Consider the following 25391-nt stretch of genomic DNA (forward strand, 5'->3'; position numbering starts at 1 on the left):
TTCTCCTTTATCCCTCCATGACTCACTAAATAAATATCAAACCTCACTCTTCATGGTGTGCCTATCTATGTCTCTGTCTCTTGCCTGCTGTTTTGTCTAGAATTCCTTTCTAAGCTCTCTCAGGTTTTATGTGGATTTAGCTAGCCCCATGTTGGGGACCAATCTGTAAACAGAGGCTGTTTGTTTGTTCCAGCCACTCAGACTCAAAATAATCACACTGAAACTATATTATTTGCAATACTGTTTGGCCAATAGCTTAAGCATATTTCTCCCTGTCCGGGACCAGTCACTTTTTGAGAACTGCAGCATGGTCTCGTCGTGTGCCCACCTGTCTGTCTATCCTTGTGGTCTCGTGTGCCATCCCTTCCGGGGACTGGCTGCTCTTGGGAACCCCTGCCCACTGCCTACTGCCACATGACCCACTGCCTTCTGCCACTTGGAGACCTGTGGCATGGTTTCATGGCCTGCTGCCTCCTGTAGCCACTGTGAGCCTGCAGCATTTTTTAATTTAATCCATTACACTGGCGCTGTGATATTGGGGAGGCTCTCCTGCACTGAGCCCCTCTCCCAGGATTGGGATCTGGAACCAGGTATTTTTTTTCACAACAACCATGTGTTCTATATGCCTGAGAGTGATTTCTCCACACAACACAGGCTTCAATTGATGAGTTTCCTCCATTCTGGTCAGTTTAACCATTTCTTTGAACCCAAGGAATTGGCAGGTGAGCTCCTGGCAATCTTCTGGTGTTCCTAGAAATGGGGGGGATAGCCCCCAACCATGGATGGTTGAGCCTTTCACTGACACTCATCTGTGGATTGCTTCCCTTAGTTAAAATTGTGACTGAACTGACTCAGGTTCAGTTCTCCTATGCTAGCACTCCACACTCTGTGTGGTTCACTTGACTGGGGGCCCAGGGTCCCTCAGATATTCTTTCTCTTTTTCCCTCCACTGTAAAAGGCCGCTCAGAGCAGCCTCTGGCTTCTCTGGCTTCCAAATCAACCTGACTAAATCCAGTCAGGCTGCAGCACTCTACCCAGGGGCAGAGAACACTTTCTCATGGGTCCTGTGGTGTTTGCACTTATTTACACCCTGCTTATGGGGGAGACATCTTGATATAGGCCTTGTGCTGTTGCTGTTTTTGCAGGTTTTCATGATTTCAGCTATGGGTAGCAAGCCATCCATGTCTGTCCCCCTTGGGATGGATGCCTTTTAGAGACCCTAAAACCACAGGCCTTAGTACCCTACTTCTTCAGCTCCTACCCTCACTCTGCCAGTGTCTTGCTGGCTCTACTTTTATGGGAACTTTCTAAGTACAGTCAGCAGGAGCTTTCTAACTACTGTCAGTGCACAGGCAAATGGAAGGAGTTTCCTCAAACTGTCCGTTCCACTGCTACTGCTGCCAACAAAATTGGTTGGATCCACAAGGCAGCTTATTTCAATTCCAACCTTTTGCTCCCTGCTGTGGCTTGTGGCATGGCTGCTCAGCAACAGAGCAGATCATGCCTCTAGGTCTCTCTTATCACTAACCTTAAATTCCCTACAGCTTTTCCATACAACATGTGACTCCTGTCATTTTGACTGAGGTCAGGTGACCTTACCACCATCTTAACTGATGTCAGGAGACTTCACCACCATCTTAACTAATAGCCAGGTCAGGTCCCACCAAGCACATCCACTTCACCCAATTCCTGTTCACTCTGTGTGTATGCTCATACATGTAACTTAAATGCAACTATGTTTGCTGTTAAATGTTATAATTGTCTGTTCATTGCATCTCATTTCAGACTACAAAAGCAATAAATCCCATGTTTTAAACTGGTATGTACTTTTAAGTATCTTAAAGAGAGTACTTTTAAGTATCTTACAGAGATACTTTATATTTAATCCAACCCTCATTTAAAATATATTAAGATGTTCTCTACTACTGTTAGTTCTGCTGTCAACCTTCAATTGCAAGCAGTTTTTCTTCTGTTTGTCTTTATATGAGTGTAAATCTTACCTGTTAGGAGTCAGTATAGTAAAGCTCAAAATCCGCTCTCCAGGCAGATTCTATACTGCAGTTACACCTGATAAACAGCCCTCAACTGCTCAGAGATCTAAGGAATATAACATTTAAATATTTAATTATTAAAAAAACTTTTCATTACAAAAAGAGACAGCTTGGCTCCTACCAGCACTCTACTTCCTCCAAAAGAAGACAGAAGACAAATGGGCACAGAACAATGTCTATCCACAATTTGCTTCAACTTCCAAGTGCTGACCACTGGGAAAAGCTGCCTTTCATTTAAACTGAAGATCCCAGACATAGACAGAATCATTGCTCAGGTCAAGGTAGGCTTGTCTTCCTACAGATATCTTAGCCCACAGGATTTTCTGGAGCCTGTCAAGCCCTGTGCTAAACAGCACAAGGCAAATACGACCTTCGGGACCCTGAAGAGTAGCTCTAGGTGCCATCCAGTAAGTTCCCTGTTGTTTTTTAATCAATAACTCAAGTAAAATTTCATCCTTCTCAATGATCTCTGAAGCAGTTTGACAAATGAGAGGTTTTGTCAGTTTAAAAGGACAACCTCATCAAACAAATTTCAGTAAATTACAAATATAAGACCTGCAAGTTATAAAGGTGTGAGGACAAATACAAGTTATCAAATTTCTCTCTCACACTGCCTTCCATAGTCTTAAAAATACTTTTCATTGTGCAAAAATACCTGTCACAGTCATTATGACATAAGTATGCTACTGTTTATACAATGTATATGTCTAAAATTCTTCTTTCACAAACCCCCAAAATTCTTGTGAGTTTCAAGAAGCCAAATTGAAGGATCCACCTTAAACAGGTCAGATACAGCCCCCTCAATTCCTTGGTTTTAAAAATTCTTTCCTTTAACTTTGTCCTCTGTTCTGTCAATGCCTTAAACAAGTGTAAGAGACACCAGACATTTCCATACCACAATCACCAGACAGGAACAAACAGACCAACTATGCCAAGATGTGACCAACACCCAGCCTTCTCAGATCCCCCCCAAAGATGATGCCCCAAAATAAGCAGGAAGCAGTCTTGAGAATCTGTCGCCCCAATTCCTTTAACCTGTGGTGCCTAACCTCCCATATTTTTATTATAAAAAAAGACATGGGAATGTAATGATCTGTTCCATCCCTTTAAAAGACAAGCCATGCCCACTCCCTCTCCCCTCTGCTGAGGCAGGCAGATCTTCCTTTCTGTTTGCAGCCTGAGTTCTCTTCCTTTCCCATCTCCCCCTTGAAGAGGCAGCTTCTGTCTCTCCCTTTTCTCTCTCTCCTCTCTCTCTCTCTCTCTCTCTCTCTCTCTCTCTCTCTCTCTCTCTCTGCCTCTCTGCTCTTCTCTCCTTCTCCTTTCCCCCTCCATAACCCACTAAATAAATATCAAACCTCACTTTGCATGGCATGCCTATCCATGTCTCTGTCTCTCTCCCACTGCCGTGTTTCTCCCTGCCCAGGACCAGCTGCCTTCGGAGGCTGGTGTGGTCTTGTAGTGTGCCCATCTGTCTGTCTCTCCTTGTGGTCTTGTGTGCCATCCCTGCCTGGAACTGGCTGCTCTTGGGACCCCCTGCCCACTGCCTGCCCCTGCTCAGGGACCTGTGGTGTGGCCTCATGACCAACTGTCTGCTGCAGCCACTGGGGATCCTGTAGCAATTTAAATAATCCTTTACACTTGGTACAAAGAATGTCAGTTACCATTTCATAATTTTGTTTTTAAAAATAAAGTACAGTTGACTACCTGCAAACACACGCTACTTCAGGCAGGAAAACGGGTTGATTGACTACAGATCTTCTCCTGCTTCTCCAAATCTGATCACTCAGTCTCCAACAGAACATCCACTGCCGCCTTTCTTCCATCCATCGTCCTCTCATCTTCAGTGTAACCCATTGCTTTGCCCCATCCCTTAGCAGAAGTGGGCACTCCCTGGGAATGTGCAGGACACTAAAACCAGGGAAGCCAGTAGTGATGTGGGAGTGATTTCTTTCTAATCTGTTGCTTTCATTGGTTAATTAATAAAGAAACTGCCTAGGCCCATTTGATAGACCAACCCTTAGGTGAGTGGAGTAAACAGAACAGAATGCTGGGAGAAAGAAAGCTGAGTCAGTGAGTTGCCATGATTCTTCCACCCCAGACAGACGCAGGTTAAGATCTTTCCTGGTAAGCCACCTCGTGGGCTACACAGATTATTAGAAATGGGTTAGATCAATATGTAAGAGCTAGCCAATAAGAGGCTGGAACTAATGGGCCAGGCAGTGTTTAAAAGAATACAGTTTCCATGTAATTATTTCCAGTAAAGCTAGCCGTGCGGGCGGCTAGGTGGCGTGACACAGCCCGCCACTCTTATTACTTCAGAGTGGTGCTCCAATGTGATGAACTAAATCCACTTAAAAACCTGAGAGGGCTCATCTATCTCTCCATGCCTCCAAGTCCAGTCCCCAGCTCTGTAACTGACCTTCTGCTATAGACTCCACTCACTTGCTCCCCTATCCCCAGGTGACTAAGGAGATTCTGGTGAAACACCTGATTTCCTTCCTCTTGTGAAGCCCCTCAACCACTCCTCAGCCACGTCCAATCCTAAGTGTCAGGTGCCAATGCTCAAAACCACATTTCACGTGGAGCCTCCAGTGCCCATACCTATCAGGACTATAGGAAATTTTCCTCCCAGGCAACATACAGACACCACACCTTCCTAAGAACCATAAAGGAAACAGAAATCCAGGAACAACACACTCTCAATGAATATAAGACCATATATCAGCAACCAAAATTAAAATCTTTTTGATTCCTGATGCTCCTAGAAACCGGCATAAAAACACAACCAAAACAGTCAGGATAGTTCGCCTCCAGTAAAGCTCAGTAACTCTACCACAGGGGTCCTGAATATTCCAACATAGCTGAAGCACAAGAAAAAATTGAAGCCAACATTTATGATTATGATAGAGGTCTTTAAAGAGGAAAAGAATGGAGCCCTTGGGAAAAAACTATGAAAACAAAAATGGTGGAAGAAAAAGGTTGAAATCATTCAAGACCTGAAAGTGGAAAGAGTATCAGGAAAGAAACCCACACTGAAGGGATTCTGAAAATAAAAACTTTATGAGCTCAAGCAGAAACCACTTTGGCAGGCTTCACTAACAGAATACAAGAAATAGAAGAAATAATCTCAGGAGTTGAGGACATGATAGAAAAAAAGGAATACATCTGTGAAAGAAAATGTTGAATCTAAAAATCTCCTGGCACAGCTCCCGTTTGCAAAGATTTGGAGCAAGTATAGCACTCCTTCATTGTTGGTGGGAATGTAAAACTTGTACGTACAGTAACTAAAGAACCCAACGTGGAAGTTCCTCAGGAAGAAAGGAACAGATCTTCCTCAAGACCTAGCTATACCACTCTTGGGGGTATACCCAAGGATGCTCAGTCCTACTACAAGGCACCTGTTTAACCATGTTCATTGTCACCTTATTCATAATAGCCAGAAACTAAAAACAACCTAGATATCCCTCAACAGAAAATGGGTATACAATGGAGTATTACACAATGTAGTTGTTTAAACAAAAATGTTTCCCAACGGCTTATAGAGAGTGGCACTATTAGGAATCATGGCTCTTTGGGGTAGGTATGGCCTTGTTTGAGGAAGTGTGTTAGGGGTGTGGGCTTTGAGATTTCAGAAGCTCAAGTCAGGGCTAGTGGCTCACTGTATCTTCTGTTGCCTGCAGATTTAGATGTAGAACTCTCAGCTACCTCTCTAGCACCATGTCTGCCTACATCCCACCATGCTTCCTTCCATGATGCCAACGGACCAAACCTCTGAATTGTAAACCATTCAATAAAATTTAATTCCCAACTCTTTATAAGAGTTGCTGTGGTCACAATGTCTCTTCATAGCAATCAAAATCCTAACTAAAACTGAAGTTGGTACCAGGCAGGGATGACGCTATTGTTGTGATAAACCAGACCATGGTTTTGTTTGGGGGGAATGTGGGAGTTGGAATTTTGAGTTAGAAAAGCAGTTGAATTTTTTAAGTGGAACTTAATGGGAGGGACATCCTACTATGAACATGGTTGATTTGTTCATAGTGTGCTAAGGCTGATTGGAAATGTAGGTGCAGGGCTCAAGAGATTTCAGGTTTCAGAGGAGAAGAATTTTAATATGTGGCCTAGAGGCTGTTCTGATATTTTGGCAAAGAAATATGGCTGCTTTCTGTACTTGTCCAAAAAAAATCTGCCTATGGCTAAATTAAACAGTTATGGATTAACAGCTTTGACAGAAGAGATTTCTAAACAACCTAGCATTGATTGTTTTATGTTGTTATTAGTGGCCAGTCTTATGCAGATCTATAATGAAAAGGGACAAGCTGAGCAAGGAAAAATACTAAATGGGAAACAGATTAAAGAAAAGCCTGGTGCTAAGTACAATAACGGGAGTGGTGACCTCAGAGCAAGACCCCACCCAGCTAAGCTTCCAAACTGTGAAGAGGAATTAAGGAACAGTTTAGGTCCAGGAGTTGTGGTCCACTCTTTTAATTCCCAGCATTCAGAAGATGGGTAAGTGGATTTCCGAGTTCCAGACCGCCAGGCTTAGGCAATGAAGGAAAATATCAAAAACAGAAAGCAGATGAACGTGTAATTGGATGAGGAGTGCATGTTCCAGCCCCAGAAAGCAGCAGAACTTGGCAGCATTGGTCAAGTGCTTCTGGCGTTAGCATCAAGGAGAGATAAAAGGGGCTATGTAGTCTCCCCCTGCTGCTAAAGAAAGCTGCTGAGTGTGTGTCTGGGTTTCCCTGTATGGACACCTAGAGAGCCCAGTGTGTGAAGCTGTGAAGGTGAAGCCTGGATTCCCTTGGAGACCTCAAAATATTGGAGCTGTCAGAGCTCTGGGATACCTGCCACAGAACACTGCTAACAGGGAGTAGAGCCAGTCCGAGGAAAACAGTATGTTACAGCCAACAAAGATGAAATTGTCTCTTCACAGCAATAGAAACCCTAAATAAAACACCCAGTCATTACTAAAGAATGACATCATGAAATATGCAGGTAAATAGATGGAACGAGGAGAATTATGTGAGAGAGAGGTATCCCAAACCCAGAAAGACAAATATGGTTTGTATTTGCTTATGTGTGCACATTAGCTGTTAATCCAATCATAGAACCACAGAGGATAGGTATAGAGTAAGAGACCAGAGGAAATAGATATATCTCATTAGAAAAGGGAAACAGAATAGAAAATTACAGATGGACTGGGGAGAGGGGAACCTGGAATGGCAGGATAAAAAGGTAAGAAGGTGGGAGAGGGGGCTGTAGGAGGAATAGATACTGAAAAGACTGCTAAAATTAAGGGGAATTTGAAGCATAATATCGAAACTTCTTAATTAAATACATATATAAAGTTGATCTAAATGAAATTGCTAAATAATAGGGAGACAGAATCCCAACTGACCATCTCTTATCACCAAACAATCCTTCTAGTTCCAGGATTTGGTTATATCTAATTGAGTTGTTGGCCAAACGTGCCCCATAGGAGTTCTCAAACAATCCAGCTGTTGCCAAGACAATAGGTTGGTCTCCACAAACTCATGGCAAGAGCTGGTTGCTAAAGATAAAACACACAACCCACTGGACATGGAGAAGTCACTTTGAAGCCTACACAGAGACTCAAGCCCTCTGCTTTAGTGTTTTTTGTACAGAAAGGCACCCTGAGAGATACCAAAAAGAAAACTAAGCACCACCCTAGCCACAAAAACTTTGACCTACAATATATCCTGTCTGCATGATATGCTAGGGCAAAGGAGAACCAAAACTTGTGGGAGTAACCAACCGATGTCTGATTTGCCTTTATAGTGCCCTCTATGAGATGGAACCCATACCCAACATTGCTTGAGTAACCAAGAACTTGAGACTACGGGTCTACGGATCTATCCAGGGACCTAGGGTAAGACCAAACAATCTTGATTTAAAAGCAGAAAAAAGATGTAGTGACAAATGATTTCTAACAATCAGAGCATCGTTTCAGCCGTTATCAGAAAAGCTTCTTCCTGCACCAGATGGGAACAAATACAGAGACCCACAGTGAGGTATTATGCAGACTGAGAGACTTTGTAACACTTAGACTTAATGGGATGTTCTTTTTTTTTTTTTTTCGAGACAGGGTTTCTCCGTGGCTTTGGAGCCTGTCCTGGAACTAGCTCTGTAGACCAGGCTGGTCTCGAACTCACAGAGATCCGCCTGCCTCTGCCTCCCGAGTGCTGGGATTAAAGGCGTGCGCCACCACCGCCCGGCTCTTAATGGGATGTTCTCATCAAACTCCTCTCCCAAGTGGGTAGGGAACCCCAGGAAAAAAGAGGTTAAAAGAAGGTAAGGGCCAGAGGGCATGGAAGACACCAAGAAACAAGGCCCTATAGATGAACATGATCACAGCTCATAGGAACTCAGAGACTGAGGCAGCACACATAGGGCCTGCATGGGTCTGCACCAGGTTCTCTGGCTTCCAATCTGGTGTTCTTGTGGGATTCCCGAGTGAGTGGAAAAGTGGGTCTCTGATACTTGTGCCTTCTCTTGGGCTCTTTTCCTTTGGTTGGTTTGTCCTGTCTAATCTCTATGTTAGCGTTTTATTTTATTATGTTATATTTTGTTATTTTTTAAAAAAATGAATAAATGAATGAAAGAAAGAAAGCCTAGTCATCCCAGTAAAGGTTAGCAACTGAACTGTCAATTCTACCTGCTGGGAGGGGGAAATCTGTTATCTTCAGGGGAATAGCACTGGGTACATCAACCACTCCAGGGCAGGTGGTTGTTCAGGAGTGCCCAAGATGGACTCCACAGTGTTTGGTGTGTGCTTTTATTTAGCTATAAATTTTTGTTTTGCTTTTTGTTTGTTTGTTGTTGTTGTTTTGGTAAACCTGTGTGTGTTGTTTTTATTTTGTTTTCTTGCTTTTGGGAGTTTTGCTGTACTTTTTCTTCCCTTCCCTTCCCTCCCCTCCCCTCCCTTTCCCTTTCCCTCCCTCCCTCTCTCCCTCCCCCTCCTTCCCTCCCTTCCTCCCTCTTTCTTTCTTTCTTTCTTTCTTTCTTTCTTTCTTTCTTTCTTTCTTTCTTTCTTCTTTTTTTGAAAAAGAACTTGAAGTTAGATGGCTTAGGAGGAGAAGACGATCTGGAAGGACTTGGAGAAGAAGAATATGAGTAAAATATATTTAAAATTTTAAATTGTCAACTATCCAGGACCTGCACAGTGCGTTTCGCAGGCCTGAGCAGCAGAGTGCACAGACGGTTCCCTCACACACTGCATGGTCTGGGGGGGGGGCAGGGTACAACTATCAGGAGCCTTTGGGGCTGGGCAGTCATCACTATCATAGCAAGGCTGTGGTTTCTAGGCCTTGGGTACAGAAGAGATGAAAGGCAGCAACTCCTTGCCATGCCTTGTGGCTGGGGTGGGCAGGACTCAACCAACTGCCACCTGAGACTCAATTAGGAACCCATTAGGCATTATGGGACCATTGTGTTGAGCCAGTACAGGGTGGGGAAATGGGAGAGAGAGAGAGAGAGAGAGAGAGAGAGAGAGAGAGAGAGAGAGAGGAGAGGCAGAGCAGAAGAGGTGAGGGTAGTGAGGAACCAGCTGATGTGAATGACCTGCTTGCCACCTGAGTTCAGGGTGAAGTCCAGGCCTGAGGTATTGCCAGGAGCCAAGTTTTGATTCTAGGCCCTGAAGCAGCTGAGGATCCCGGGGTTGAAGTCTGTGGTTTCTGTCATCAATAAAGACAGTGCAGAGGCCTGTAGTTTGGGCTGCCACTTCAGGCCATGATGGTATTTGAGGGCCACACTGCTGTGGGGGACCATGCCGATTTAGAAGGCCTGTTCTGACACCTGGGGCCATGGTGACATCTGGGCCTGGGATGCTGTGGAGGATCATGTCTGGGTCTATGGTCCTGCCACAGAAAGCGTCTATGCTGATATCCAGTGGCCCATGTGGCCACCAAAGGTCATACAGATGCCTGGGGCCTAAGACACAGCCTGTGACCATACTGATGTCCAGGGGCTGAGGCACCACTGGGCCCATGCTGATTTGAGTTGCCAGCACTGTCATCTGGGGTCACAATGTCATCCAGGCCATGGCTGCTGCCAAGGGTCATGTCTGGGTCTTTGACCCTGCTGTAGCCAGGGTCTGCATTGATGTCTGTGGCTCCTGATACCATTGAAGGTCATACTGATACCAGGGGTCTGAGCTTCCACCTGGGGCCATGTTGGTATTCAAAGTCCACACTGCCATGGGGAGCCATGCCAATCTGGGTGACTTCAGAGCCCAGGCTACTGCCTAGGACCATGCCTGTGTCCAAAGTCCTATCACACCTGGAGTCTGTATTGATGTCTGTGGCCCATGAGGCCACCAAAGACCACATGGATACCCAGGGTCTGGGCCACAGCCCATGGCCAACTGGGCATCTGAGGACTATGCTGTTGTGAGGGCCATGATGTTCAGACTGACCTGTACTCTCACCCTGGGGCCATGCTGTCATCTTGGCCAGGGCTGCCACTGAGGGTCATTTTTGTGTCTTTGGTCCTATAGCATCCAGGATCTGAGTTGATGTCCATGGCTCCTGTTACCATTGAGGGCCACACAGATGATGGGTGTCTGGCCAGTCTCCTGAGACCACCTCCGTGTCCAAGGGCCATGCTGCTGCAGGGGTCATATTGATCTGGATGACCTGTTCTGCCACCTGGGGAGACATCCAGTCCCAGTTCATTGCCTACGGCCATGTCTCGGTGCATGGCCCAGCAGCAGCTTGGGTCTGGAGGGATGTTCATGGCTCCAGTTACTACTAAAAGCTCTGAGGATGCCCAGGCTGTAATCAGCCACTTGGGACCATCTTGGGGTCTGAGGACCATACAGCCACCAGAGTCTTACTGATCTGCATGGCCTGTGTTAATACCAGGGCCATGGTGATGTCTGTGTCCAACCGGCTGCTGAGGACAAGGTATGGGTCTGTATTCAGCTGGGGTCTGTGATGATGTCCATGGTTGGTATTAGCATAGGGGGTCTTAGGAACCATACATGTGGAAATCTGTAGGCTGGGCTAAGCTAGCCCCTCTCTTCGTTGACCCTGGGATAGATGGCCTGGCCTTTCACAGGATACTACTAGATAGTGTGGCAGAAGAGCTGACCCAGACTTTCAGGGGAGAGCCGACCCCCAGCCCCCACCATGAACTTGGAAAAGATGGCTCCACCCCTCGCCGTCGGTGTGCAACTCACCAGGGCAGCACACAGGTGATAGATGCAGGTGAGCCAACTCTGAGGGCATGAGAGCAGGAGAGCTGTCACTCCCCTCCCCGTTTGCCATGTGGCTGCATGGGTGAGAGAAGGATCTTCCCCAGCTCATACACTGTCACCTGCATCAGGTGAGAGGTCTGATCCCAGGGTCATGAAAGTGGTTCTGCCACTCCCCAGCTGTTGCACACATGAGAGTGAGCTCTGAACCCCATCTGGGTACTACACTAGAGCTGAACCCATTGTCAGGGACACAGGTAAATCAGCCTCGGAGCATGATGGTTGCAGAGCTGACCCCACCTTCTATCTGTCATGTGGTGGCACGGGTGAGAGAAAGTTGCCTTCCCCCTCCCCTCATTTCTATCTGCAGCAGCCAAGAGAGCTGATCCAGGGTTCTGAGAGTAAGAAGGCAAGGCCTGCTCCTCAATAGTTGCAGCACACAGGAGAGCAGGCCCTGCACCCCACCTGGACAGCACACTAGAGCTGACCCTGTTGTCTGGAGTGAGCTAGCAGGTAAGCTAGCCCTGAGCATATGAGGGCAGGAGAGCTGACTGCCCCCTTCCCCATACCCTCTTTAGGAGTCAGGAGAGAGGGCCTTACATCTTGACGGGGCAAAACAATAGAGCGTCAGCACCTGGTGGTGTGAGTGCTAGTGGGCTGGATCTGAGCATCTGAGAACAGGAGAACTGGTCCAGCTCTTTGCTGCCTGCTACACTGGGCAAACTAGCCTAGGCTGTGCCGGAGAAGCACAGTGACTATGAGAGAAAGTTAGCAGGTTGACCAACCATCTCTACCTGGAAAAATCTAAGGCTATAAATTGGCCCATTCTAACATCCACCACTTCTTTTTTTTTTAAATAATAAGAAAAAGAAAGGAAGGAAGGCAGGAAGGCAGGAAGGCAGGAAGGCAGGAAGGAAGGAAGGCAGGAAGGAAGGAAGGAAGGAAGGAAGGAAGGAAGGAAGGAAGGAAGGAAGGAAGAAAGAAAGAAAGAAAGAAAGAAAGAAAGAAAGAAAGAAAGAAAGAAAGAAAGAACACAAGGAGCAAGGACCTAGCTTGGAGGTAAAGTGTTCTTTCTCCCTCTGGCCCTGAACTTGCAAAGCCTTCTAAATTTCAGTCTGTGATGAGATATTCCTATATTCTGTACATACCAGGGTCAGAGCCAGCAGAGTAATTCAAAAGAACATTCCAATGCCACTCTCTTGAAATTTAAAGTGAATTGTCTGTTCTCAATATTTCCACCGAAAGGTAATACTTATTTAGCACTGCTCACTAAAGGTATGGATTTCAAGTAGCTTTAGCAATTTAATTTGTGTCTTTAGTTCATTCATTTGAAGCAATACCACAAAGAGCATCTTTTCCCACAAGGCTGCTGCGCTAATGCAGCTACACACACAGAGTGCTTCCGTGGTGCCTAGTCAGGGCACACTGAGTGCCGGCAACTCTGATGCTCTTCTTAATGTAAAACATAAAAGTTCTACATAGTTTGCTCTCAGATTAGCCTGAAGTTTGGGTTTCTATAATTTTATTTGTAAGGCGATGAGTATAATACCAAGGGCATTAAAATTATTCTCCCCCCCCGAAAAAAACAAAATGAAGTCTGCACTGTAAAAAATAATCCTCAGAAATTACTGTGTTTGGTAGAGTATGTATGCAGTTAAAACTGTAAAAATTGATACAAGGAAAAGTGGAGAACAGGATTCTTTTTATATTTGAGATTGTATTTAAATTACAATAGTTCTCTGTTCCCTTTGTTCTCCCCAAGCCCTCCCATATACCTCCTTCCTCTACTTCAGTCATAGCTTCTTTTTTCAAATTTAGTTTCTTTTAAAAAATCAATTGTTATTGCACGCATATGTATATTTGTATACACACACATATATATGTATATACATATGTATATACAATCATATCCATAACATGTTTCCCGTATGTAAGTTTTCAGCACTGACCATTAGGCACTGGATGACGAATTGCTGTGCTATTCCTGGGGGACCATGTTTCCTGCTTCCAGTTTCACTCAGTTGCCTGGAGAACCAGAGTCTTGATCAGTCCAGGTTCTTTTGAAGTGAAGCTTTTGTAAAGAAAAGTTTGCACAAAAGCATCTATCCTCCATTGAGAGATCAATAAAAGACATATGAGAAGGAAAAGGAAGGGGGAGGAGATGAGGATGGGTGAAGGAGAGAGGGAGGCATGCAAAGAGAAGCTGGAAGCTGGGTATCTCACTAGCCCAGAACTTACCAAGTATGTTCGATTAGCTGGTCAGTGAGCATCCAGAGACCTCTCTCTGCCTCGGCAGCACTGGGGTTACAAGGGCATTCCCATGTTGGCCCTTTAAAAGCAAGACTTCTGGGGATCTGAGATCTTCAGATTTGCAAGGCAAGAGCTTTAGGGACTGAGCCTCTACTCTACACCGGACCCCTTGCTGTCTTCCTGATGTTTCCCTGGTGTGCCATAAGAGGGCCTATCATGCAAATAGCCCTCTAATTGGAAGATAAATTTCCAAGTTTCTTATAAAATGTTGACTATTTCAAGATATCAACTGATTTCTTGTAACTTTATCTTTTGATAAAGATTTTATAAGAAACAAACAGAAAAATGCTGGAGTCTACAGTGTAAAGGAAGAAAGGGTATGAAATATCTTAGTAGCTTCCCTTAGAAGCTATCTTGGGGGCCTCTCCCCAGGCCTTTCAAATTATTCTGAGATTTGAAATGATAGGCAGGATTTTACATTACAATATGTAGAACATCTGCCTAGTTGGAAACACACGGTCATTGCAAGTTCTGTGTGGTGAGGACACTCAGACATTCCTGCTTCTTCATTACTGAAGTAACTCTGCTTTCTTAGGTCCGGAAGGAGAAATGGATAGCAGACAGTTAATTAAGCCGAATCTTAATAGAGCCTTGCTCCTGCACACCTCTGAATCCACATGTTCATTGATTATTGAAGAATGGGAAGTCAGCACACCTGCTTTCCTGAAGTGAGACTGTGATGTGGGATTGGAGATGCATAGTTGGATCAGAAGTGAAGTCTATTTTCAACCTAGAAGCTTGTGATAAAGATGAACAATAAAAACTGTGTGTAACTTTCATGTGTCTGTGATGTTCTTTGAAAGTGGCCATTATTCTCATCCTTATGAGGAGTGTCCACAAATCTACTTAGAAAAAGCCCAAAGAGGAATTCTCAGATATTCCATTATGTATGGGGGAAGCTTACAAAAACCACCCAGAAATAATTTCCTTCAAAAGACTGTGAGGGCAGAGGAGTTGGCTCAGCAACTCGCATGCTCACTCTGCAAGCGAGGACCTGAATCTATTCCTCAGCACCTATGTAAACATTTGGGTATCTGCGTGCACATGTACACACATGTATTCATGCATACATATACGACCACATGCATGAGGAAAAAAATCATATGCACACATACATACCACACACAAATGTACCTCTCTCACATGTGTGTTGTGTGTGAGGGAGATCTGTGATGTGAGATTGGAAATGATAATTTCTGCTTAAAATCGTACCAAGGAAATCAACTTCCCTTGAAGGCACTCAATGCATATTGCATAAGCCTTCCTCACTGAGAAGTGTGGATGCAGAGAGCAGCTTCATCTGCACAAATCCCAGCCAATCCCACAGGTTTGCTGACAGAGACATCCTTTGGTTTATTGAGAACCTCCTGGGATTGATCAATTCCTACTTTTACCATCAGATACCCTTATGAACAGGCACTGTGATGGGTATCACTTAATAGAGCTACAAAACCTTACTGGAAGTAAAGTGGCAAGAGGACCTACCCATGGGTCAGACCAGGGAGCACCAATGGCATTGAACTCCAGGACTCAGATCGAAGTGTTTTATGGGACTAACAGTCATTGCTCACTTGAATTTCTGTATTAGCTATGACATTTGATGAGCCCAACATTTCACTTTTCTTATCACTCTGGATAACTGCGTGTTCAGCAGTGGAGATCTCAGGTCTAAGTGATCTAGAGCAAAAAGGCTGCATTTACTTTTACGGACTGAGAAATATTCTACTAGGATTTCTACCCAGTTGTCTTACAGAGAAGAAAGCTCACAAAATGTTGTTAGTCACTTTCCCAATGAGGTTGCTTCTAATTTATTTTTGTTTCTAAATTATTTTGTTCAATATGAATTTATTGTTTATTTTCTAAATTATTTTTAATAATACATTTATTAATTTATTTCTAGTTTGGCATGCATGCATGTCTGTATACCACACGAGTGCAGTACCTCCAGGTAGCATAGAGGGTGTCAGAGCCCCTGGTTCTAAGTATACATGGTTTTAAGCTTTTGTTTGCCCTGGTAATCAATCAGGGTCCTCTGCAGAGCAAGGCTTATTTCAAGACACTGAGAAGCCTCTCTAGCCCTGAGAGTATGTTTCTAAGAGTCTTAATTACTTGTGATTAGAGCAAGACAGGCAGGTTAGAACTAAGGGAGTGTGAGATCCAGACACAAATAACTAATTTACATCCAAAGAAAGACAGTTACTCAAGACAGGTCCTATGAATAATGAGAATAAAAGGAATCTTTCTATGCGAAACTCTGTATCCACATACATTTCATGAGAATGAATAAATGAAAACATAAAGCATTCAAATCATTGTAAATAAATATCAACCTAAGAAATGAAATGATGCTGTTCAATTTCTTTCTAATAAATTGTGTGTGTGTGGGAGGGGGGGGGGCTCACACGCAGGTACACCCTTGGAGACCAGAAGAACAACATATTGGATATGCTGAAATTTGAAGTACAAGTGTTTGTTAGTCACCCCGAGCTGGTACTGAGAGGTGAAGGTGGTAGTCCTCTACAAGAGTAAGAACTCTTACTGCTGAGCTATCTTCCAGCCCCATAGTTTGCTTAATTCGATATAGTGGATTTTGGACTAGATTAGGTCTGTGGAATAAAGCAACATAAGCGTGTACACAAGCCTATGAGTGTAAATGAAATGAACTATGTTGCTAACTGGTTAACAGTTACTGAAAAATGTATAGTGCAGTTTAGACCCAGGCTCTGAAAGCAAACATCCTCTTTTGCCATCTGGTGGTCAAAGACAATGTTTCCATGTGCACAATGCACAGCTGCGTTAACAGCCAATTATGTTTAATGGTTTCCGATTCATCGTATCAGAAAGATGTGCGTATTTCCTTAACCTAGATAAACATGACTGGGCCAATATTTGTCCTAATGGTTCATAACACTGTATACAAGTAACTACAGCTACAGTAGCTCAGCTAGTGCAAAATACTAGCCAGGACGATTCTCTTTAAAAGATTATTTTTGTTTTGTAATATAAAATTAACTCTAGCAGTAACAATTTATTTTACATGAATACTTTTGATATAAATTAATATGAAGCATTATACGTATAGCCAGCACCATAAATTTTAGTTTTTAGTGTTACCAATGCTTACAATCACACGTTCCTCACACCAAAAATAAGAGATAATTTAATAGTATATGCTTTTTCTTTATATTTTCCTGAATGAAATGTTCAAGTCTCATGACATTAATAAATTAAAATGACAAAGATTTCATGTTTTCATTTCTTTATTTTTTCTCCAGAATATTTTGATACTGAAACCAAAGTCTTACTCGGAGAAAAGGAAAAACATAAAAACATAGAGAGACAGACGTTCCATTTAACTTACATTATCATGAGCAGTTACTTTTGTAGGCAACACTTTTTATTCTTTGTAGAAAAGAAGAAATAAAAACAAAACAAACAGCACCATTAAAGAATGCATGATCCCTGAATTCTAAAGAAAACACTGCCTAGGACCTTCTTAATGCTTGTCACAGCCAGTCACATTGAGTTAGGTGTCAAAGCAAGCATAACATTATTCAATTGTAGCAGTCTCATAGATTAACTGCTCCTCCTCCTGAGGGTTTTACACACCTTTCTGAGTTTTTCCTGTGGGAATAATATATTCTTTGGTAGAGGACTGAAGGAGGGTTTCACTCTTCTGTATGCTGATAGGAAATGTCTGTGTACAATCAGGGCCCGGGCCCCCAGTCTGTGTGTACCGTGCGTGCTGTGTTCGGGTGGACTTCACATTTTGCTGTTATAGTAGAGGAGAAAATTCCGCCTTTGAACAAAAAAGAGGCATTACACGGCTAACGTGAAACAGATGTAAACATTTAGAATACTGACCCAAAGAAAGAACAGTACACAGAAACACATTAAAAAATGGTATTGAAAACATGAACGAGATCGGATTTCTGCGAAGCAAGGAGGGAGTACAGCAGAGTCGGGGAGTGGGGGGAACCAGGTAAAGCACTTCTCTGGAACATTCGCGGACAGCACAAACACAACGAAGTCCCTCTACAGTCTAGAATATTCTGTGACTACAAAATATAGTTCGAAGCTAAATAGTGTATGCTATTAAAAAAAGCAGCTCCTTTAAATTATAGTAAAAATGCCTTTTGTTTGCTTTACAGTGAGAAACATGAGGACGGGAGGCGACACAATTCTTACAGTGATGTTTTGGCTACATAGGCCCCTGACAGTTGATGAGTTCTGTCCCAGGACTCTTCACATTGCTCTTGGGGAACACAGATGGACCTTGAGTCTGAGCTCTGTGTATTCGATGGGGAAGGTAACCCCAGGCAGCTATTAGGATGCTGGGCTTCCACACTAGTCTAGGACCAGGCAGCAGTGAAGCTCGGCTTCAGCATCTCCCACCTAGCCTTCATCACACCCCACCCAGAGGAGCAGGGAGACTGGCCACAGCAAGTCCTTCTTTTGAAATTGTGCGAGTGTTTGTAAAGGTATCGCTTGCAGCATCATGTACTTTAAAGAACAATATTTTTGACTACATTAGGAAGCACCACGGGCATCGGCTGATTTCTCTATGCTTATTTGGAACTGAGTAAGAATATCCGAGGTCCAGAAGTCAGCAATGCCTCTCCAGCTCACCCCAGAAAACAGATCCTGCCATGAAGTCTTTCTAGCAACCTGGCTCAGCCTCATAGGTTTTCAAGTTTGTTTCTTACCACTAGGCCTTCACAGGGAAATATTCTACATAACCATGGTGCTCTGGTCACTGTATTTTGCATTCTCACTTTGGGGAAGGAAAAATATTTTCATTTTGAAAATGAATTTGCATCAGAATGCTTTTATTAACATGCCCATTCACTAGCTAAATGTTTTATACACCTCAGGCATATGCATATCACAAGGAGGGATTAGGGCATGGCAGTCTCCTTCCCTCCCCTGCTCCAAAAGTGCTATTTTGAGAAATACATCCTTTGTGATTAAAAATAAATACATGTTACATGTGCAAGTTCTGTTCCTGATAGGGGACTAATAGTGTCCAATGATCAGGAAAACACACATGTGAAATTTGCACATTACATCACCATAACCGCATAGTCAATAGCATTGTCGAGTTGCACACACGCAGAAACATGTAGAATCAGGAAGCTGGGAAGCTGCTCGCCTAATTCGAATATGCTGGCTTTTCTATAAACGTGAAATGCATTCCTATGAAACACCTAGCCGACATTTTGCTTCTGAATTTCATTACTGTACTCATTCCAAAGATAATGTCTCAGGAAAATAAACAATATGAGAACATTGAGGGTTTGAACTGGGGCAGAAAAGAGGAAGATTCTAGAAAAGTTATGCTCTTTGGACCTGGGCGACAGAATCCATGCACTATCAACATTTGAATTGCCAAACTTGCTATGTGAAAAATCCAAACATACAGAAGGACACTTTTCTTTATTCCCAGGAAGCAATTGGCAGGCAGTATTCAACAAAGGTGCAACTGACAATGAGCCCAGCATCCTCTCAGCCTCAACTGTCCCTCTCGTACAGAGTGCAAAGGCTTCGTAGACTTGGGTTTCTTTAACAGGTGTCAGGTACTGATGCTGTAGTTCAGAATCTGCTGGTGTGGACAGTATCTGACGCTGGAATAGCAGCGATTAAATAGGAAGGGGTAGGCATGCAAGTGTATTGGGGTGCCCCGCTGTGAGGCTAAGAGCACAATCTTCAAAATTAAGATGATATTATACCCAAGCAGACCATAAGGGCATCACTGAGAAGCACAGCGTGCAGATACACCTGGGCAGGCAGGCAGCTCACAATCCAGCCCTAGGGTTGCGGTCCTTGGGACAGAGCTAAGTGCATCTCTGACTTTTCCATCGTCAATTGTTAGTTTTAATCTGAAAGGCAGTGACAGAACATGAAGCACGGAGTCACTGCCACAGGCAGGCCTTTCTTTGCTTTTCTTTCTTAAGATGAAGGATCTTGCACCTTCAGTAATTTGTTAGAACAATGTCTCTGTCACCTACAGACATTTGGCAACACCACAATAATAAATTTAAAGGAAAGTACCCCACCCCACCTGGTTATGTTTTTTTCCCCAAACATAGTGGGTTTGTTTTCTTTCGGGAATGTATTTTCTACTCATTCCAGTTCACTTTTTAAGATACATTTTTAAGGAATGTCACAAATGTTTCCATTGACAAGACCATCCCAAAAAAGTGAAAACACCTTTCACCTTTACTCAGACACAGGTGATCTCCCTCCAAATCCTTTCACTTTTAACTCTACAGGCACAATCAATGGTCTAATGGCACCCTGCATGCTGTGCTCTGAATCTGAAGGTCAGTGGGTGTACTTTTCCTTTCTTTTGTCTCCTGTGCTTCTGCGCTTGCTTTGGGAATAGAGCCTTGTCAAGCACAGCTGTCTCCAGTCGGAGAGTAGTCAGAATATGGACGCAGCTCAAATCCTCAGTTTTCACTGGATAAACACTGAAGATCACTGTGAGATGCAGTATCCCTTCTCCACTTCCACTCTCCTAGGTATGAGGAAAGCAACAGCAACACATGCAGAGGGAACATCTTTTTTTTTTTTTTCAAAAATAACTGTATAGAATGGGAATCAAGAGGAAAGAAATGGTTCTGGAAAAACATTACCCTTTCTTCAGCCTTCTATAGTCCCTATCATCAATGACGCTTGCAAGAGGAGAGGCCCATCTCTTCAAAGGTCAGAGTGCACTGGTGTGACTAAGGGCCATAGTTGCTTTCCCCACACCCAACTCCCATGTGGTGATTGGATTAGTGTTTAGAATGGCTAATAGTTTATATCATCAGCTCATTAGACATGCATGTAGAGCACTTTATTGTTTATTTTTAATATTAGGGCATGGGTTTTCATATTTGCTCTTAGAAACCAAACATGGAACACCACAGTACGCTGGGTCCATGATTATCAGCCAATGGATCTTATATTATTGGCTATCCAAGAACTAGAAGCAGACTATCTACAGCATGAAGCTCCTTTGTCAATTCAGATGCAGTGCATATTCAGCCACAATTTGCAAACAAAATCCAAAGCCAATTCAGGCTTTCTACCAGTTTCCGAGAAAGAGTAAGAAAGGAGGAAAGAGCTGGGACAGTGGACTCCACCGATACATCCTTCCTGTACCTTCTGTCATCAGGGTAAATAGAAAGAATCAAATCTTTAGGCTCCTGTTCCTACAATGATTCGAGCCACTGGGTACAGGTAGGTCCCACAGAATCACGGAAGAAATGCTTGCTGTGACATCCAATCTATGGAAAGACACCTGGCCAACTTAGGTCATGCTTGTCATAGTTTTTCAACATCTGCATATGGGGTGATTAGACAACTCAGGCTGCCCTTTCTGTCTAGGCCTGGACTGAAATAGAAAAAAAAGAAAGAAAGAAAAAAGAAAAAGACTGAGGCAGTGACTGGATTACGCAGACAGAAACACATCAAAGCTGTGAGCGGTGACTGGACAGGCAAAAGCCATTCGCATGTGCTGCATCTTCCCCTGTGGGAGACACGTGAGAAAATAACCACCTAGAAGAAACAGATGACTTGCTCCTTATGAAATATGCCAGCACAGAAGCCAATGCCTTATTTGACTCCTGGCTAATCAGGCTTTTTTTTTTTCATGTTAAAAATGGGGGGTGGGGCGCTGTATCTTTCACTCAGCTCTTTATCGGACAACCAGGCAAGCTACACAAAGTTTGGAAGGACCTATGCAGTCGTCGTGGCAGAAGGCCCCGCAGCCTTTGCACACAATCATGGCTTTGAGCCGGCAAGAGCATTTCAGCTCTAACTCATCCGTGTTGCTATTGTCTGCAAAGTTCTGAACTGGCATCTGAGTGTTCTGTCCGGCCAGGCCTGTGGTGGTGGCTGGGCTCGAGCCACTTCCCAGAATCCCAATGGACTTCTCAATGGCAGACGCTGCCCTTTTGAAACTTGTGCTCCCAAAGTGTATGGTCGGGTAACTTCCACAGAGCGGTTGCTGCTGGGGTACTGGTATTTTTTGAGCAGCTAATTGGGTGAAAGGCTTCTGAGGCTCAGAGAGCAAATAGGAAGAGAAATCTGCATTCTTTAATGCAAATGCCTTCAGCTGCTCTTTGACTTCATTCTGGTCATACGGAACCTGCTTCATGCCCAGTTCACAGCTGCTGCTTAAGCCTTCCTCAAAAGAAGGAGGTTCTGATTTGATATTGCTACAGATGCCGGTGGACTGGGGCCAACTAAGTCGCTTACTGGCTTCCATGGTAACTGGTGGTTGCTTTTGATCGGATGGGACTTCTACAGTTGGGTGAGGTGGAGGTAGCGGAGGTGGTGGAGGGGGTGGTGGGGGCAAGGCCAAGGGTGGAGGGGGCGGTGGAGGAGGGGGTGGTGGGAGTGGCAGTGGGGGATGGACCACTGCCTTGCTTGGCATCGTGTGTGTGGTGCCTCCCCCGTCCTCGCCTTCCTTTATGGGCATGCTGGGGGACAGCATGTTGGCTAGTCTTAGCTGGTGAGGTGCTGAAGTAAGATTAACGTCTCCCAATGCCTTTTGTTCAAGGTGCCTATTGAAGGCAAATGTATTGCAGCCCACTGGGGTCTTGGGAGAGGTCTGTAACAGAGCAGCAGTGGGAAGGGGTCCCCTGGCAGCCATGGGCATTTGGTAGAACTGCTGTCTGTGTGAGGTACTAGTGTCAGCATGGAAACCATCATTTTTGCTCACGTGGAACAGGCTTGGTTGGAAGCTACATGCAGGCAACAGGCGTTTCTGTTGTTTGACCTCGGGGCTGGGCATTATCCTATTGGCCATGGAGGACTTGGTAAGCCGTTCTTGCTTAAACGGTTGGCTGTGTCCTAGCTGACTCATGCCTGGACTGATGACACAGGGTACCGCTTTGACATCTGGCTCCATCGCCATTTTCCCTGGCTCACATTTAACTTGAGTGTGTTCTCCCACGGTCCTGGCTGCTCTCTTTTTGGGATGGTTTTCTCGTTTTCTCATGTGGAGTGTTGCTAGAGTTCCTGCCAAATAGCCTTTACTGTCCGGATTTGGGGAGCTGGCCGGCATTTCCACCATGCTTCTCTCCAGCCCTGCCTTACCCACTGAGGTAGTTTGAAGGGGCAAAGGGAGCCTGTTGATTTCAAGTTTGGCTCCCAGTCTTGGCTGTGGTAACACCTTTTCCAGAGGCAGGTTGCCCTGCAGCAACTGTGTCACCAGTGGGTTATTAGCTTCCACGGAAGACAGGCGGCAGCTTGAGCTGCCTGTACTAGGAAGTCTTTTCAGGGTGTCTGTAGCCAAAGAAATAGCCTCTTCCGCGGGGCTTGTGGCGGAAGGCTTCATGGCCTGTGTCTGTGGCCCACTGGCACTGTTTGTCATGTCTGTGGCTGGGGGAGGACGCTCGGGGCCAGGGAAATCCTCGGTGTCCATTCTAAAACTCTTGTCTACTTCGTGAGGTTCGGGCTTCACAGGAAGACTGACATTGGTGATGAGTGTCCTAGGGTGGAGCTCTGACACGTGGGCATAGTTGGCATGTTCGGATTTGACAGCCTTCAGTCCACTCTGCTCTGAATAGTCTTTCTGTTTACTTGAACCTGAGTGACTTACCACCGGCTGGCCCGTGTTTCTCATAGGGTCTTCACTCCAGCAAATCCGGTTTCCTGGATTGTACTGATTGCTACAGGTCGTGTCTGCTTCACTCTTGAACGTGTTTGAGTTTCGTGCCTGCTCAGCAAAGCTATGACTAGGGGCAGTCACTTCATTTAGTTTATCAGGAAGAGCGAGGGGCAGTTCCCTAAGACTGGTACAAGTGGCCTGCAGTGTCTTACAGTCTTGTTTGGCTGTAGGAGTAGCAATGAAAACGGAACCATGGTCAACACCTTCACCTGTGACCTGCTCAGGTCGACTAATGACAGACACCTGGGGACATGCCACAGGCTGGATGGCTATGTCTGTCCTCACTGGCCTACTCTGGGGATCCACGCTTGCTTCTGCATTTCCAATGGAGACAGTCAGAGACAAATTGGAGGTCAGTGTCGTGCTGTGGTCCACAATGACTTTACAGGGAATCGATCTGTTTGTGGTTGCTGGGGCAAAGCCCCCCGGTGGCTGCTGAGGTTTTCCAGAATTGTCCATCCTATTTCGAGGCCCTGAATTTTTGTCCAAGCTTTCCCCACTTGGTTTGGGAGCACTATCGTAAGAGTTTAGAGTGAGCATGTTTCCTGAAAACATTGCGATGGGTGGGCGTGAAACCAGTGGATCGGAGACAGCCACTGAATCACCACAGCTGAGGGCTGCTCGCATGGTGGCACTAATGGACACAGTTGCCTGTTCTTCACTCCCAGACATGGCTATCTTCTCAGAAGTAAATCTGTTACTAATCCCCGTGGGGGGAATCAAGACAGAGCTAGTGCAGAGATGGTTTGGCAGATTACTTGTAACAGTGGGAGCTGGCACAGAGGTGTACTGACTGGACACTAAGTTAGCAGCCTTGCTGCTGGGCACAAGCAGGGTCTTACCATCCATGGAGTTAGACCTTCCAGTACCTTCTGGAGCAGCTGGTATAGGAGTCCTGTCGATACATTTTGGTACAAGGGCTATGCACGGAGTGTCAGATCCCTGGATGGATTTCAACATGCTTATATTACAAGCAGAAATCGTACTGTTTGCACCGTCAACAGACATGAGGACAGAAGATTTGTCAACAGGACTCACAAACGGATGCTCTTTAATTGCTCCCGACACAGCAGTGCTGCAGACAGACATGGGGATGGGGTTGATGGGATTTTTATTAAGAAGCATGGGTACACTGCTATTTTCAGAAGAGGTAGATGAGACAATTTTCTCAGTTAAATGTGACACAGGTATGCTGTCATCAGAACTATGCACAGACAAGTCAGTGGCAGTGTCTGGAATCTGAGGTGGGTTCAGAGGCTGCTGTAATACAGTGGTGGTCTCCCGGAGGTGTGCAGCCTTGTTGCTAGGAGATCTGCAATTGGGATTGATGATGATGACACCGGTAGAACCTTCCATTTTTGTTTCAGGGGTAGAAGAGGCTTCCATAGTGAGAGCTTCTTCCTTGGAGTTGAGAGGAGGCAACCGGGTCTCCTTGGAGGTCTGGAAGAGGTGGACTCGGGCCTGGTGCTTCGCAAAGAGCTTAGCTTTGGTCTGCTCTTTGATGTGGGCCAGCGTTCTTGCCTTCCCTCCCTCTCCTGGGCTTCCCATGGCTCCTGAGACAATGCTGGCTGCAGCCGCAACTGCAGCAGCTGCAGCAGCCTCTCGCTGGGCACGAGCTTGTTGGGCACGGGCCTTGATGTCTGCAAGGGTCCTGGCTCCTGTGTTCCTACCACTGCTGACTGCTGTGCTAGTGGATGCTCGGGACTCTGCTTTGGAGACTGGCTGGCTCTTGATGATAAAAGGTGGCCCAATTTTAGAAAGCTGTATCTGAAAGAAGAATGAAACAATACTTAGTAAAAAGTGAGGAGGAATGTGGGGTACAGTAACTCAATGGGAGGATGAGGACTATGTAGGCAGCTCACTTGGTAGAGTTCTTGTCTAGCATGCAGGAAGTCCTGTGTTATGTCTCTGTAGTCCTAGCATTCAAGAAACAGACGCAGGTGATTCTCTGTGACCTTGGAGCCAGCTTGGTCTAGCCAACTAGATCCAGGCAACACAGTGAGATCCGATCTCATCCTAGGCTATGTTGAGTTTAAAGCAGGCCTGGCCTCTATGAGAACATCTGCCTTTTAAAAAAGGTAGTTAGTGGATGGGGGTAAGCTGCATTCATTCATAATTTGAAAGCTATCTCAATATCTAAGATATCTAAATG

At 44.9% G+C, this 25391-nt stretch overlaps 1 protein-coding gene across 1 annotated transcript in view; it reads right to left on the reverse strand.

Moving 5' to 3' along the window:
• Positions 1-16828: 16828 nt before the first annotated feature.
• The window catches only part of Asxl3 (ASXL transcriptional regulator 3), a 114795-nt gene continuing 106232 nt past the window's right edge, over positions 16829-25391 (reverse strand). Inside the window, exon 10 of the mRNA XM_075969231.1 lies at positions 16829-25006. Within this exon, the coding sequence (XP_075825346.1) occupies positions 21260-25006 (3747 nt within the window). The 3' untranslated portion in view covers positions 16829-21259. The remainder of the gene's footprint in view (positions 25007-25391) is intronic.

This window comes from Microtus pennsylvanicus, chromosome 4 (assembly GCF_037038515.1).
Source record: "Microtus pennsylvanicus isolate mMicPen1 chromosome 4, mMicPen1.hap1, whole genome shotgun sequence".
In the NCBI taxonomy this organism is placed as follows: domain Eukaryota; kingdom Metazoa; phylum Chordata; class Mammalia; order Rodentia; family Cricetidae; genus Microtus; species Microtus pennsylvanicus.